The sequence below is a fragment of the Panthera uncia genome, unplaced genomic scaffold (assembly GCF_023721935.1).
Source record: "Panthera uncia isolate 11264 unplaced genomic scaffold, Puncia_PCG_1.0 HiC_scaffold_1006, whole genome shotgun sequence".
Taxonomy (NCBI): Eukaryota; Metazoa; Chordata; class Mammalia; order Carnivora; family Felidae; genus Panthera; species Panthera uncia.
Window position 1 is genome coordinate 1 of NW_026057597.1, and position 16927 is coordinate 16927.

The 16927-nt window shown below is 62.7% G+C and overlaps 1 protein-coding gene across 1 annotated transcript; it reads right to left on the reverse strand.

The window, feature by feature from the left end:
- Nucleotides 1-965: 965 nt before the first annotated feature.
- Nucleotides 966-13097, reverse strand: LOC125916704 (adhesion G-protein coupled receptor D1-like). Its single transcript, XM_049623010.1, has 5 exons — nt 10213-13097; nt 8699-8810; nt 7348-7501; nt 2775-2841; nt 966-1359 (listed from the first exon to the last, which is right to left on the reverse strand). The coding sequence occupies exons 1-5, from the start codon at nt 10218-10220 to the stop codon at nt 1032-1034; spliced, it is 669 nt and encodes a 222-aa protein (XP_049478967.1). The 5' UTR covers nt 10221-13097; the 3' UTR covers nt 966-1031.
- Between the last annotated feature and the right edge of the window lie 3830 nt (nt 13098-16927).

The window sequence follows — 16927 nt, forward strand, 5'->3', positions numbered from 1 at the left end:
GAGGGCAGAGGGAGGAGAGGGGGAGGACCAAGGGGAGGAGGGGAGGACCAAGGAGAGGAGGGAGGAGGGGAGGCCCAAGGGGAAGAGGGAGGAGGACGATGATGATGACGACACCCACCAACAGTGACGCCCTCTGGGGCCAGGACTTGGCACGCCGCTCACCCCACCCACGCCTGGCTTGCCCTCCACGAAGCAGGAAGTGGCATCTGTCAGACAGCTACTTCAGGGGCAAGAGAGATGTGACGTAAAAGCCTGGTGACACCTGAAGGGAAAGACGCTCCGTCCGCCTGCACCCCTACTACTAACCCTAACTTTGTGGGAAACCACGTGCGAGGGCACTCCGGAACCCTCCTCTGAGGAACCACGGGGACTTAGCCAAGACTGGCCAATGCCACCCCTGGCGTCCCCCAGTCGGGAAGAAGCGGGGCCCCGACCAGATGGGGCCGCACACCTGCGGGGTGCAGGGGGCGCCCGGGACGTCCCCACACCGAAGGGAACCCCGTGACACTGCAACGGTCCCGTCCCACGCGTGCGCTGCCCCTCCTCTGGGAACCGCACCCGGACTTTCTCGGGGCACTTCCTCCGGCACCCGGAGTCTCCGTGCTTCAGGGGAAGGTTGAAACCCAGCTCCACCCCCAGGGTTAGAGAGGTGACCCAGGCCTGCCAATCAGAGCACACTCTACTCCTCTAGCCCCAGTGAGGACTGGCCAATCAGAATACTCTATCTTCTGGCCCCCGTGGGGCCTGGCCAGTTAGAGAACTCCCTCCCCAGGCACAGCGAGGGGCCCATGATCTGCAACATTCCAAGCCTGACGCATCAGAAGTGCCGAGACTCGAGACTCGAGACTCGATCCAGAGACTTTTGTGGGAAATGTGGGAAGAACAATAGCAAGAACCACAAAAGCTGTTTTTGTAATTCCGTGACGTCCGAGGACCTCAGGACATCCCGCCTGAGGATGGAGCCACCTGGCCGGAGGTGAGAGCACCCGTGCGTGCGGCAGCCTCCCTTGAGCCCGGGCCAGGCAGAGCGGTCACCGGCTCCTCGGGTCGCGTTCTCTGTCCCCCATGATCCCGCGCTCCCGAGGCGCACACCAAGGTCCCTGCTGGGGCCGCGAGGACAGGGCGCGGGCGAGAACCCTCAGGGAAAGACCCTGCGGTGCACACCGACCCTGGCAGGCTCCGCGCGCCTGCGCCTCCCGGCCAGCCATCTGGGGACAGGGGTCCCGGGCTGCATGCCCGGGGGCTGCGACAGGTTGCAGACGGGGGCCCTCACACCCACCGGCGGGACTTACCACAATGATGGACAGGGCAGGGGCCACGAAGGCCCAGACGGCGCCGCTCGTGATGGAGAGCCAGCAGCTGTAGACAGAAGCAGAGCGTTACCTCCACACCACTGTTCCTGTGCCCCGGGGTGCCGGGCACCTCCGCCGGGGGCAGCTGCTAAGGCAGGACGTTTTTCTGCTCAGGGGTCAATCTGAGCAGCCAGAGTAACAGTTAACCCCAGCTGATGTCTCTGCGTGCTACCCACGATGACCTCGTGCCTCTCATTCTCGGGGTGAACGTTCAGGTGTGCAGACCACCTCAGGGAAAAGGAGGCTTTTAACGGGCCTCTCAGTAGGAAAAATCACCACCTCTGCAGAGTTCGGTCAAAAACCAAAATAAGTTTTAACTTTGCTATGAAAAATAAACAAACTGACCTTCAGCAAGGGCTGAGAGCATTTCAAATACGGACTAATTTGTGCCTTCTGCAAGGGATCAGAGCGTTGAGGAGTCATGAGGTGACACGGTCCTGACCATTCCCCTCTGCTCCTAGCTAAGGCTGGTCACACCTCCCTGCAGTGCCCCTGAGAGAAAAGGTCCCCGGGGATCCCAGCAAGTGCTCGCATTTCCAGAGAAGCCTCATGTGGGATGCAGCGTCCAGTTCCAGGATGGGGGATCCCTCCAGGCTTCCAAGGTGGGACTCCAGGAACTCAGGCAAGTAATAGCCTCGCCGTAACTTCATTTCTTTCCAGAGCATCGGGATGGCCAAGAGCCTGGGGTTCCCCAGGAGAGGCCACTCCCAGATCTGGGGACAGCCCTGGGGGCCCTGCCCACTGGCCAGGGTCAGGCAGGTGCAGGGCACGGTCCTCACCCCACCCGGTGTGGATGTCCCCGCAGGCGGCCTCGTTCACTCCCTCCACCCCGCTCACTGAGCGGCACGGGGGCCCCCAGCACACCAAACCCCAGGTGTGCATCCCCTGACACCCTCACAGGAGGAGCCACGATGACTCCCACACCCAGATGAGGAAACTGAGGCCCAGAGGAGTCAGGTGACCCACGTCCACTCCCAGGTGCCTCTCTGCCCCCGTTCCAGGACACAGGGGTTCCCTGAGACAGGACACGGCCCCTGTGAGTGCTCGTTCGCACCTGCTGTGCGGAGGCAGCCATTTCCGCGAAATGCACAGCGAGCCTGAGCGGCCCCCTGCAAGGTGCATGGCCGCCCGGGACGGGACAGGGGCGACTGCAAACAGAGCACCTCCCCACATGTCCTTGCAGAGCTCTATGCGTCCCTGTCCTCTCAGGAAAGCCAGTGAGCCCCGCCCCGCCACCGAGCCTCTGCTGGGGGGGGGGGGGGGAGGACAATGCGGGGGGCGCAGCTGGGGTCGCCCTTACTTCAGGGCCTGGGGAGGCCAGCCCCGTACAGAGCCACGGCCTGGGGTCTCACACAGGGGCCTTTCCTGTGAAAGCCCTGCCACACGCCAGGAGCCCCCCCCCCCCCCGACCCCGTCACTTACTTGTTATTTGTTCCATAACTGTTCATGGCAAACGATATGGAAATGATGCAAATGACGAGAGGAAAACCTGTGGAAAACGAGCGCAGGAAATGTTTCGGCCTCCTTTATTCAGCCAGTCCCTCATTCGTCTACGCCCACTGCATGTAAGGAGCGAGAGCTACGTGCTCAGAAACGGCGCTGCCCCGGCCTCCGGGAGCCTCAGTCTAAGCCAAGGGCTAACTCACACTCAGGTGCACACACACGTACACATGAACTCTGAATCACATCCCTTATGAATCCAAGCCTGTTTCTGAAAAGGACCGGCTCTGGCTGCCAGAAGAGCGGCGCATCCCGGGGGGCCTCTGTCACCAGACACCCGCACAGCAGCCCCACCCCTGCCCTGAAGCGTGGGCCAAGGGCAAGGGCGGCGAAGGATCCACCCACCCGCTGGCCGGCTTTCCCAGGGCGCCAGACAGGGAGGGCTGCTGACAAGGAGGGCTGCATCTTGCTGGTTCCCAGAATGGAGGCTGGCGGTGGTGACCACACACGGGGACCCACCTGCCTGCGCTGAGCCTCCGGGGCCCCAGAGGAAGGAGAGGGAAGTGTGCCCCGGCTCTGCCGGGCGCTCACAGCGGCGGCTTCCCTGCCCTTCTGATTTCGGTCTTGAACAGCGTCCCGGAATGGGAGTTCCTGCAGGTCTGTCCTAGCTCTGAGCCACTGTTCTGATGTCTAAGCAGTTCAAATGCGTTCCACAGCGTCCGGGAGAGCCACCCGGCCCACAGAGGAGCCCTCTCACCGTGACCCTCCGTCACACCTGCGTGCTCCGCGGGCGAGCTGGGCCCTGGTGCCATGGGCCGCGGCTCCCGCCTGGGCGGCCCCAGGACCACGTGACAGGAGATGGCGCACCAGGGGCTGTTTTCCCTGGGGCCTCGGTGTCCACACACGACACAGGGCATCCTCGCCGCCCGGCTCATCTGGTGTGGGAAGATCACGTGGCACCCGAGATGGCGAGGAGGCATCGACCCGAAGCACCACCAGCCACCCGGCGCCCCAGCCTCGCTGAGGAAGGGCGGGTGCCGGCGTCTTTTCTCTGGGTCCACAGGACAGCAAGCGGGCACGGGGCCCCATCCCGGCGGGTTCCGGAAGGTGCGGCAAGGACCGCAGGTGCCTCTGGAGAGGTATTTTCAAAGTGGGTGGCCAAGGCCTTCACTCTGAGCCACGGCCCGCACCCTCCCGCCCCCGGTCCCGGCCCACGGCAGTGGTTGGCATCCCTTTGCTGCCTGAAGTGAAATGGATGAGTGACAGGTGCATTTTCTGCATACACGATTCCTTTGATCCCAAAGGCGATGCTGGCGGCTCCCTCGCCATTTCTTCCCACATCCCCCTCCGTCCGGCAGGGGCCGCCCCCTGGGGCAGTGACAGAGGGTCTGTCCGAGAAGAGGGTCCCCCACTCTCTGCGGTCTCTGAGGCACACGGCAGGAGCCCAGCACCTGGCTGACTGTGTGTGTTCAGAGGCGGGACAACGAGGGTGAGGAGATAGCCAGCAGACATATCTTGGGCTCTGGGGCCACGGGATGCCTGGCTCTGTTCCCAGGGCCGCCCCAGACCCGCTGTGTGGCCTCAAGGAAGTGCCTGACCCTCGCGGAGCCTCCACGGTCTCATTGTGGAAATGCACACAAGAGCACCCGGGTCACCAGGCTGTTGTGAGGACCCCATGTGATGCGGCCACGTGTGAGGCCAATCCCTATAATCCGTGTGCTGTTATTAAGCCACTCTGGCTCCCCTTCTGCTGTTGCCATCACCGGAAACTCGAATCCCGGTAACCGACGGGCTTCTGCCGACAATCCGGGGTTCCTCCGGCCCTGCCACATGGATGTTTACCTCACGGAGTTGTAGACGCACCCTCTTTGGAATGTGGCAACCTTCAGAGGTGACCTTCAGCGGGCCCCCTGATTCCCCAGGGAGGGGTGGAGGGAGCTACCAGCCAGGACAAGCAAAGGGCTGAGGGAGAAGGTCTCACAAAGAAAGGCAGAGGAAGCCAGGAGACACGTGGTCTGCCTTTCTGCCTGGGTCCCCAGTGCCATCTGCCACGGACTTCTGGATGCTTCTCTGGGCGTGTGGAGGTTTCGCACACGTCGCCCCAAGGCCGTTGGGGCCACCAGGTTCATTTTGGGCCACGGGTTGTGGATAGAAGTGACATGTGCCTCTCTGGACCAAGAAGTTAACTTTCGGTCTGATGCCCCTCCACGTCCGCTTTTCTCTCCCAGCAACCAGCACCAGCTCTAGGCAGCGACCCCTCCACCCCCCGGGACTGCCACGGGCACTGCCCCTCCCACTGCCGCGGCCGCTAGGGATACGGAGCGGAAACGGGAGGTAAAGGCATGCGGCTTTTTGGCAAGGAGAGCTGGGCGCTGCTCGGCGACCCGGCCCGTGCACCTGCGGTCCTGCACCTGTCCTGCCCTGGCCGTGTACCTGCACCTCAGCACCGCGCCAGCTCCTGGAGCTCCAGATCAACCAAGGGCAAGTGGGGCCCAGAATTAACTACGATTAAGTGCGTGCCCCAGATGAGCAGGAACTCACCAAAGACATTAAGTTGTAACAGAGAAAAAGAAAGCAAGCTGCACGTCTGTCACTTCTGTGTACTCAGAGGTACGTCTGCTGCACAGATAAGTAAACTTGCACACGGTTATCATAATCTCCTCCTGCTCCCACAGGGATGCTTGGGGGACAGATTACAGTTCACTCACCTTACAAGTCCTAACTTGTAAGGGCCTGACATCTAACAGAACCTCAAGGTATGCTCTTGATTCAACAGCGCCACCCCCCCACTTGGCTTTGAAACACAGTCCCCAGAGATTCAAGCCCGGGGCGGACGCCGCGGGAAGAAGCCTCTGTGAGAGGGGCGCTCCTGCAGCGCGGTGTCCCCATGCCCCGGGTCAGCCTCCGGCTCCTTCTTAATTAGGAACTGAAGGCAGAGAGAGCCCCGCTGCCCGCAGACTGTCTTTACTGCAGCCCAAAGCGAACTCTACCCCAATCAGAACCAGAGTTGCAGCTCGCAAGCCCCGAGGAAATCAGCGAGGGAAAAGCTGATGGGAGACAGAGGCCGCAGGCTGCGGGATCCCTGCCTAGGGCTCTCTCTGCAGACAGCTTCCATCAGGGGCCACTCGCTCAGGGACCCGCAGGGACTACATCGGTATGAGAAATGACACAGGCCCAGACAATGCTGTCACACAGGATTATAACTCGGGATTCACAGATTACCTCACTTTTCTAAAGATCTCTATGATTTATATGAAATCTCTCAATTTTTAAATACGGGTAAAAATAATTCATTTTTTCCTCTAATCCTGCAGCCCAAATAAGAGCCCAGGGTGGGCAGAGGCTCTGGGGGCGCTCACAGAGGGGGCGTGGGACATCCCGGCCCAGCTCCCTGTGTGGCCCCAGCAGCTGGGAGGCAGCTGCAGAAACCGTGAGGGTATAGAGTGTTTGTCCACCACCCCCCAAATACATCCCATCAAGCAGCTCCCAGCACAAAATAAACACGTTTATCTTCTCCTTGCACAATGAGGACTGTGAAAACTAAATCCATGGGAAGAAAACCAGGAACAAGTAGCAAGCAGGTCCCTAACAGTCGGTGAACGTTTCTAGCAAATGCAAGAATGCCAGGTGTCAGTGGCACAGCCTGCTCGACGCAGACTCCGGCAGGAAGCAGGGACTCCTCGGGATGGGGTGGGCAACAAGGAAGTTCACGGAGTCCAGTCAGTGGGGAGGGGGCTTCCGGAATGAAGCCATGAGCTGCTCCACAGACCTGCCCCTCAGGGAGATGATCCTAACTGGTGAAAAGTAGCCTAAAAATCCCACAACCACCAAACAACTCTGCGTTTTCCTTAGAGCATACAACAAACCGGGAAAACCTTCTTCAAGAAAACCCACTAAGTCTTGGTAGGAAGACGACTTGCTCCCTGTCCCCGGGCCCATCGAGAGCTACACTATGTCACAGGGGTGGGCCGCCTGCGTGTCTCCTGCAGAAACTCTACCCCAGGTAAGAGCAGCAGCGACCAGACCTCCCTTTCTCCATCCAGCCGCCACGTCCGGTGTGCATGTCCCTGCTGTGCCTGGCTGAGGACACCGGGCCCTGACTGCCCTCCCCTCAGGGCACTCGCAGGGCAGAGGCTCTATGCTACGAGAGGCAGGCCAGCATTAGAGGCTGCCCCCCCTCCCAGGCCCCGCTCTAATGCTGGGGTGCCAGTCCAAGAGGAATGAGACACGGTCCCTGCCCTAGCTCCAGAGCCGCGGGAACTCTTCCCAGGTGCAGGGGATACAGGCCATTAGCACAGAGAACTCCAAGCACGCTCTGTGGGAACGGATTTTTTTTTTTTTTTTTTGAACAGAGCATGGGGAAGCTCAAGTCTAAGAGCACCTGGCTTCTCAGAGGTGTGTCATGTGAAGATGAAATCATATCCAACCTACTCCTGCCTCCCCCTCCTGCCCCCCATCCCCCCCTCCCCCTCCCATCCCCCCCCCCCCACCCCGCCCCCCTCCACCCCCCCCACCTGCCCCCTATCCCCACCTGCCCCATTCCATCCCCACCTACCCCATCCTATCCCATAATAGTAGAGATGCTTGCTGTCCTCTGAGCCAAAGACCTTGATCACCATGCTGTAGAGATGCAACCCTTCCACCAGCATCCAGGCAAAGGCACTCAGGAAGAAGTAGTGCAGGAGCACGGCCAGCACCTGGCAGGGGACCTGGGAGCGAAGACACACAAGCGGACATCTCTCTGGCGGTTCCTGCGTCCAATTCCGGAACATCTGCTGCTCACGTGCCCTCATTTCCCGGCGAGGCAGAGCGGGGCGGGGTCCTGGCTCCCTTTCTGCAGCCCCCCCCCCCCCCCCCCCCCCGCTTTAGGGGTGGGGCGGGTGACTCCGGCACAGCGATTGGTTCAGGAGAGGGCGGGCGATCAGGCGCGGCCAATCAGCATAAACACGAGAGTGCGCAGCAGGATTGGCTGGAGGCGGACACGTGAGCAGCCCGGCCAATGGGGTGGGCTCTGGGGAATGGGCGGAGCCATCCGGGAGCCAGCGCGTGAGCCTGGGGCTTGTCAGCCACGTGGGCCGCTGGCTGTGAGCAGGTACCCGAGCTGGACCAGCAACCCCGACCGGCTTAGGCCGCAGCGGGGGCGCCCCGATCCCATGCCCGTGTCCACAGAGGCCGGGAAGGGGGCGGAAAGATGGGAGGGGGGATATAAATTTATATACTGCCTTCAAATAATAAAAATAAGGAGAAAAAAGTAAAAGAATTGAAGACAGAAACGGCATGATTACGTCGGGCGCTCCAAGCTCTGCTTTCACAGTGCTCCCCAATCAGCTCATTCTCAGGACAGCATCGTGTGCTCGGCACCTGGTTTCCAGGGGCGCGGCTGGAGGTCCCTAATCTGCCCACACATGCTCATCAGAGGCAAGTATCAGGCATGCGCAGCTCGCGTCTCTGCGTCCCAAGGGGAGCACCGTCCGCCCACTAGCCGCTCTGGGACCGACACCCAGGTCACTCTATGTCTGCCGCGAAGCTCCTGCCACCTGTCATTATGGGCAAATTGCTGTAACCGGCTCCCACATCTCTAAGCAGGAGGTTAGGACTGCACAGCCTGGGCCTATCTCGAGGATTAGAGGGCTGGTCTGCGTCAGCTCTCCACATCATGCCCCCCACGCCGCCAGGGCCCTAGGGGGAGGAGGAGGAGGGCCCTAGGGGGAGGAGAAGCTCATCTTCCCTACTGAGCCCATGGGGAGCAGAGAGCCCAGCCCAGGCCTCTCTTCTCCGCTTCTCCTGGACAAGCCCCTGCTCTATCTGGGGGATGCAGTCTGAGTTCTGAGTTGAAGAAACCAGCAGAAGGTGCCAGCCCGGGTGACATCAGAGGGAGGAGGGAGGGACAGAGGGGGCCTACTCACTGTGCCAGGCTTGAAGCTGAAGCTGATGAGCAGAAGGATCTGGGCCACGAGGACAGCAAAGGACAGGTTGGCATGGATATGGTAGCGCTGGTTCCGGATGGTGCTGACCGAGCTGAGGGCAGAGATGTAGGGGTGAGGCCCCGGCCCGGCCCAGCCCCAGCTGCTCCCTATCGCTCCCCCGAGGGCTGCCAAATGAGCCTTTAGAAAGCCCACCTAGATGCGGTCACTCCCCACTGTGAAACCTCAGTGGCTCCCTATTGCTCTTAGAAACCAGCCAGCTCCTTCCACGGGCCTCGGGGCTGCACAGCCTGGCCCCTGCCCCCCCTTCCGGCCCCTGCTCTGACCCAGTTCATTCCTTGCTCCTACTCCCGCTCACAGTGCCCTCTTCCGGCTCGCAAACACCCAGCCCTCTCCAGGCTCAGATCTGCACCAGCCACGCCTGCCAGGTCTGCCCCTAGGGAGGACTTCCTGCCAGGAAAGTAGCTCCACCTCATCTCCCTTGGCCGGGGAGCGTGTGCTCCTGCTCCTGGGCACTGGGCTTCTTGAGCAAAGCCGAGGGATGACGGAACCAAAGAACGAATGTCCCAGCTCAACACGGGCCCCGGCTCCTCCTGCCGGCCTTGGATGCCACTGCCCCGGCCTCCCCGTGTTCCCAGCGCTCTGGGAAACTGAGCACCTCTCCCTGCTGATGTTGATGCTGCAGCTGCCGGCCCGGCGACGCCGTGGTCACAGCCGGGCCAGGGGCAGATGTCCTGAGGGAGCCAGGGCAGGCGAGGAGGGACACTGGGCTCCCCAAGGAACCCCTGGAGCATCACCCGCCTGCAGAGCAGGTGGAGGAGACAGGCTCCCAAGCAGCCCCAGAGGGAGGAGCCCCCCCCCCCCCTCGTGTGTGAGGCCAACGGCCCTGAGCAGCGGCCAGGGTGTCATCACTATTGTCTGCCCACGAACGGGGCTCATTTCAGCTTGCCGTCCCAGTTCATAAAGGGCCACTGAGGGACTCAGCTGCCACCCTCTCCTTGGGGGCTGCACAGACCCCCTGAGCTCTGCCTTGGCAGCTTCAGCTGGGAGGGGTGGGGACCTCCTGGGAAAGTGCCTTCCTGCCTCCCCAGCGGCTGACACCAGGGCCCCCTATGGAGCCGCGGCTTTGCTACCTTGGGGGAGGAGGTCCTCAGTTCCGGCTCTCAGGAGTCCAAGGACCAGAAAGCCTGTGGGCTGGAGACCCTCCCAGAACTTTTGAGCTTCACTGAAAGCAGGGTGCCCTCCAATCCCATAGCCCCTCTTGCCTCCCTCCTCCCTCCTCTCTAGCACCCCCAACCCCTCCCTGCACCCTGGATCTCAAAATGAAAAGTAACTCTGGAACAGCCGTCCAACTGTAATGCGCGATGACCAGACATTTGCCACCTCATGACCACAAATGCCAGAGGGAAATCAAAGTGGGGCAGGCGGTGCTGACATTTACACGAGGGCGGCAGACCTCCCTGGACACGGAGGGGGCAGAGCAGAGGATGACTCACGAGAGCATGGCGAAGGTGACCAGCGTGAGCACCAGGCAGACCACGGACAGGGAGCAGCCGATGTAAGAGATGGACGAGAGCGCCACCTGCTGTCCTTGTGTGAGCTGCGTGGGAGGCAGAGCAGAGGGGTCAGCGCGGGTCTTGCGGCGACAGGGCTCCCATTGGAAAGGGCCCCAGGGGCTGGTCCCAGCGCGCACGTGGTGGTGACCACCAGGTCCTGCGTCTCCCCCAGATGCCCTGTTAACGCCACCAACACAGGTCCGTCCAGTCCCATGGCATCGGCCCTTGGGTCTCTCTGGAAATACTCCACCCAAATCACCCCACCAATGCCTCCAATTCCTCTGCCCATCCAGCCTCTGCCCTGCCAAGGCCTAACCCCTGCCCTCCCAACCCGTCCCGCCCCCACTGCCGAGCTGTACCCCATGCCTCCCGGTCTACACTGCAGCATCCAGGGCTGATGAAGCCCCTGACCTCAGAGCCATAATGCCCACAGAGTCCCAGCGGATGACCCAGGTGGGGTGTGACTGCTTGCTGAGGACCCCACGACTTATGCAGCTATGGTGCTTAGAGCAGCGCCAGGGAGACGAGACATGCCCTCTGCGAGTCTGTGTGGGGGTGGCTATTACCCCTGATATCAAGTAGTGCGTAACAGACTTGGTAAATGAACGGTAAACAAATCGGATGCAAAGCCACAGAGGATGGTGCCACAGGCCATGGAGGAGGGTGACACGGGCCACGGAGGAGGGTGACACGGGCCACGGCACACCTAGCAACACGACCCCAAATGGTGGCTCCCTCGGCCCAAGGAGCCGGAGCCTCGGGTCAGGCTCACTTGCCCCTGGGCTCCAAAACGCTCCGTGCTCCCTGAGTCGCTCCTGGGAGACCAGCTTCCCAGTGCCTGTCCCTGCAGGAGGTCCTGCTGTGCTTCCTGTGGTGGATTTGGCTCTGTCTGTATCAGAGACCCAGCTGAAGCCCCCTCCCCATCGCCGATGTCCATCCACGCTGGACAGCAGACATCAAGGTCCCTCCGACCTCAGCCTCGACACCGCGGGGCCTCGGCCTCCGCTCGTCAGGACCTAATCGGGAGTAAAAGGAGGCAAGTCCTAGGATGTAAGAGGGCTGCCGGGAGGGCTGCAGGCCCAGGAGACCCCAATTCCGGGGACTGTAAGTGGATCGTGCAGAGCAATTTGGGAGCCAGCGGGACTGCGCCTGAAGACGGACAACTTAATGGGTTTTACTTCTTCCACATCTGTGACTCACTGCTGGTCAACTGACTCCCCAGGGGCTACGAAACACTTTAGAGCCGTGATGGAACGGAGGTGGGGATGAAGCCTGGACCCGCAGCCCCAGATGCAGGAGGGGGCGAGCCCTCATTAGTCACCTCCTGTTTACCCACGTGGGGTCCCTAAGCGGGCAGAACGTGTGGGGACCAGTGTGTTCCCGCAGCTACGTTCTCAGCCACGTCCCAGGATCTGGACCCCAAACTTCTCCCCCCACTCCCAGCAGATGGGCAGGCCAGAGGTGTTCCGATCCATCAGACGCCCTAGGGAGGCGAACAGAGCCACCTGCCCGTGCCACACGGCCTCAGACTCTCGTTCCCGCGACATGTTGTTAGCAAATCCCCTGTGGAGTGACGTCTCCGGTGTCAGACACGGTTAGGGAAACCGCATCCTCTGTCCCCACAAAGACTTCAGGTGGATGTGAGCAGTGCAAGTCTTCTGAGAAATCCTGCGGGTCCACCCAAAATACTTAGCTGTGTTTAACTCGTCACTTCTCCAACTCTCAGGCTGGGGGGCGACTCCCGACACCTGCAGAGATGGTTCTGGACGTGCTCTTACAGAGGAGAAGGTGCTAATTTCCAGAAGCTGGGAATAAAACTGAATATGTAACACTAATACTGAACAGGGCAGGTCCCCTTTCTTGCTGTCACAGGCAATTGAAGTCTCACTGTCACCATTAGGGGCACCTGGGGGGCTCAGTCGGTTAAGCGTCTGACTCCGTCTCGGCTCAGGTCACGATCTCACGGTTCGTGAGTTCAAGTCCTGCATCAGGGTCTGTGCTGACAGCGTGGAGCCTGCTTGGGATTCTCTCTCTCCCTCTCTCTGCCCCTCCTCTTCTCTGTCTCTCTCAAAATAAGTAAACTTCAAAAAAAAAAAAGAAAAAGAAAAGAAAGTGTCACTGTCACCGTCACAACTAGCTCTGCCTGGAGATGTGGACGAGCATCAGATTCCAGAGTTTACGGACATCCGGACTCTCAGCTCTTCGCAGGAACTAAGGGCCACCTCTGTGGCACCCGCCACATGGAAATGAATTTAAACAACCACGGAAATATGAGCAAGGGTGACCACGGTGCCTGGCTCTGTGACGCCCTCTCCCCCTTCTGGCCCCGAGCCAAATACGCACGAATCTCCACACTGCGGGGCCCCAGCTCTCCCCCGCCCCACTGCCACCTAGATCTTTCTGCCAGAGAGCTGGTGAGCTCCCGTTAATGGATCTCTTGCTGTGTCACGACCCAGAGCTCTGAGAACACTGGTGTCCAGAGGCGTCTGCTGAAGGCTGGGGGGTGGGAGAAAGTCTCAAGCCTCACCCCCCTCACCGGCCCCCCATGAAAGACTTCCTTAACCTACATCAGCCTGCATACGCATCTTGTGGACACGGCAGGAACGTGCCCCTCCGCTTGCTGACTGGCGGGGCTCCGGGGCTCTAGCGCGGGCCGGTCCGCGGCGCAGCGCAGAAGCTTCCGGTGTGCGTGCCGCGGCCCGTCGGCCACACGCACCGAAACCCGCCTGTTTTCTGCCGGCCCGCTCAGCCTGGAGCTTCTGATAAACAGAGTCCAGCCCCAGCCCCACACCCACACCTGCCCAACCTGCCCCCAGCCCTTACTGGGCGCCTGCTGGGTGCGCACAGGGAGTCCTGAGGGCAGCCCAGCGGGAGGGCAGCAGGGGAAAGGGCACAGCTAGTGAGAGGCGGTGGGCCTGTGCCTCCGGGTGCAACAGGCACGCATTAAGCACCACCGTGTGCCCAGCACGGAGCTCACACGCAGCGGGGAAGCAGACAAAGGCACGAGTGAATGACTAAGGTCGGTCGTTCCGAGCTTGGATGAGGCCCGATGGAAACAAACCGGGGCCACGGCGCAGGCGCCTGGAGAGGGCAGAGAGGGGTGGCAGCTCTCACCGCCCCCCCTCCGATCTGAGGGTCCCTGGGGCCCCTCCCCCGCCCTCAGAGGCCGCCCATCGCCCAGTGCTGCTGGTTCCCCTGCTAACCCCAGCCGAGCTCGTCCTCTCTCGGTTTCCAGAGCCTCCACCTTCTCCTCCCTCCAGCTCCTCCCCGCCCCCCACTGCATCCAGGCACCCTCGGTCAGGTCTCCCCCGGGCAGGACACCGTCCCGGCCGCTGCCCCAGATGAGACCCACGTTCCTTCCCTCGCCCTGCATCTCCGGCTCACCACCTGGTTGCTCCGTTGGGAGGGTCCAGACAGGAGAGCAGGGCCCTCCCGGGATTTGGTAGACGGGCTTCGGCGTGGGAAGTGGGTCCCAAGGGGGTGGGGAACCCTAGAAAAGCAGAGCAATGACGGCGAGGTACCCCGGAGGACAGCCACAGCCCCGACGCCGGGGGGCAGGAAGGTCAAGGGGAGGAGGGGACAGGAGCAGAGCCTGGCGGACGCCATAGCAGACCTGCCCGCGGAAGGGGCCCAGCGAGGCCAGGCGCACCTGGCAGACCGCAGTGTGCCCGTCTCCCTTCGGCTGCACCCGGGGGGAAGCCAGTTGTCAAGGGAACCGAGGCTGAGCGGGGCAGAGGACAAATGGGGAACCTGCAGCCCCTCAGTGGGGCCCCTCACAGCTCCTGACCCGCGCGGTTTCCTCCGCCTCCACGGCCCGCCCCAGCTCTGCCCCAACGTCCTGCCTCCCGGCTGCCAGAATCCAGCTCCCAGAAGCCTCTGGCCCCCCGCTGAGCCACACACCTTCGTTCAGCCTGGGCCCAGTACGAGCACGTGGCTCCAGGGGCGGCCGTGTTTGGTGACGGTCCCGGGGCTTCGCCAGCTGTACCTGTGCCGGCTGCACGCCAGCCGGCATCCCCTGCAGAGTCCAGGCTGCGGGTTCAAGCCCACAGCCCTGAGGACAGCAGAAATGAGCTCCTTGGCTGGCTGAGGGGCAGTGCCGGGGGCCGGATCGGGGATTCCACGGGCGCGAACCCAGTGGCATCTCCCCGCACACCCTCCCACCCCCGTGCACAGAGGGGGCTGCTGTGTCTTTAAAAACACTTGTGACTTGCCTTCCTCAAGCTACCTACCTCATTAAAGGACCCCTGCCCCTGAGGCTGCCGGTCGGGCTGGGAGGCTGCCGGCCCCCAAGACACTGACAGAAACTGTATGATCACCAGCTTTATATGTGTGGGGGGGGGGGGGGGCTTCAACATTGCTGCAAAGCCTGTACATTCTGTCGGGGGAGGCGTGTGCCCGGGGAGACGGGGACCCAGCCCAGCAGCCACCAGACCCTCCCTGCAGGAGGTGGGCTGGAGCGGGCCCCACCAACGGTAGCTTCGAACACCTGTGCAGATATACATCTGCACACAGCTGGATTCGGGGACCCACTGTAGGGACGCACCCGCGAACGGTCAGTAACGTCGGCAGAGGCCAAGGGCTGTGGACGCCTGAACGTCTACCCACGGAGGCCGGGGGAGACCGGGGGCAATCCTGCCACGGTCAAGACCCGTGAGGCGGGTCGGCACACCGAGGCACAGCCTCCAAGGTGTGCAGAGCGAGCTCCCCTCCGCAGCAAGAACAGAGGGCCACACGCTCCTGCCTCCCGCGGGGAGAAGGGCCAGCCTCGTGCTCACCCTCTGCTCTCTGTACCGTGGCATCCTCCCGGCCCGTGTTTCACCTTTACGACACGAAGCATCCGTGCCCTCCTGTCCCGCCGCCCCGTCACAGGCCTAGGAAGAGGCCTCAGGCTCCTGCGGGGCCCCTGGCTCCCGGGCAGCCCCTCTCCGCCTCGGCTCCCCCCACGGTGCAGAGTCAGGACGCCTCTGACAAGAAGCGGTGGACGAGTCCGGGCTCCCCCACCACAGCAGCACAGCTCCGGCCCTCAGCTCAGCCTGGCGGCCCGGAGCCGACCGCCTGACCGCACCGGGCCCTTGGCCTCCGGGTCCCTCACGTCAGACCCTCCTGGACAGGGGTGCCGCTGCTCCCCCTGGCTCGTCACCCTGCGTCCCCGCTCCCGGCCACCGCCCTCGGCCTTAGCCTGAGGAGTACAAGGGTCCCGAGGCCACTGTCGGCCTCCCTCTGTGGGGCAGCTCCAGCCCCCACGCGGCACCCGAGCAGAGGCCTCTTCCAGAAGCGTCTCCGGTAAAGGAAGCAATTCCTTCCTCTAACGGTAGCAACCTGGGTCTGGCGGGAGGAGGGAGGAGAATGAAATGTGGCAGGAGGGGCCTGACTCCAGCGAGGCCCGTGGCCAGGACTGCAGGCCCGGCTGGCACAAGGGCCGGCTCCCGGCAGCACCCAGCCAGCTGCCGCCTCCACAGCATGGTCCTTCTCCCTCGGGTTCCTTCCCGCCTCTGGGGCCTGCTTCCACACATCCCGGGTGAGCACGGGGGCCTCCTTGCGTGACAGGGGTCCTGGGGGGAGGGATGGGGCTGCAGGCAACATGCTGGCCCCAGAGAGGCAGCAAGGCCACCAGAGTGGGGAGCTGAGGAGGGAGACCGGCAGGCAGGCAGGAGATGGGAGGGAGCAGGGGAGGGTGGGAAGGGGTGGGAGGGGCAGAGGATGGTGGGAAGGGGTGGGAGGGAGCAGGGGAGGGTGGGAAGGGGTGGGAGGGGACAGGGGAGGGGTGGGAGGGGCAGGGGAGAGAGAGCCAGGGGCCTGGGGGGTGCAGGGAGGGCCATCAATAGGGAGACAGGTCCCCCAGCGTCCCCCAGGGTCCCCCAGGGCCATCCCTCAAAAGAATGAAGCACGGGGAGGCTCCGTGCTGACACCGGCCGCACACAGCCCACTCCTGCTCCCCCAGGACGCCTCCAGGCTCCTCAGCCACCTGGTCACCCCGGGGCACCCTCACACTCCCTTGGAAGTCACTGTCACCTCAGTTAGGCTGATGCTTGGGGCTCAGTTCTTGGGGCCGGGTGCTCCGAACTCAGTGCTCAGGGCTGGGTGTGATCCCCAGCACAGCTCCACGGAGAGAGGAACCCACGTCACAGACGGGGAGGCCGAGGCTCGGAGCAGGCACTGGCCGCAGGCCGAGCTGGCTGACCAGGAGCCAGAGCGGGGCCCCTGCTGACCGCACCCCGGCGAGGGGGGGCAGAGCCACACAACAGGAGGTGCTGCCACGGGTAAGTGACATGCGCACACGGGGACCGCCCGACGAAGGGGCCGGCTTCCCGATGGTGAACCGTGCCCACCTCCGCCCACACGTCTGAGCGCCCACACGGCCGCTCTTGACAGGCCCACCGGGACCACAAGTACAGCTCCGAGAGCAGGCGTGTTAGCCCCAGTGCGGCCGTGTCGTTAGGTCCTCACGCTACAGCCACCCGCGTCCTCCCTGGCGGCCAGGCCAGAGCCCTCGAGTGGCTTCAGGCAGCTGCATCTGGCGGGTGGCCGCCAAGCACGGGTCCTGTAACCGTGGGGCCCGAGTGCGGAGGGCCTGAGGGACGGGGTGCTGGGGAGATGAGACCCCTGCACACCCACACACGCACACTAGCCTGCCTACACACACCCACACACGCAC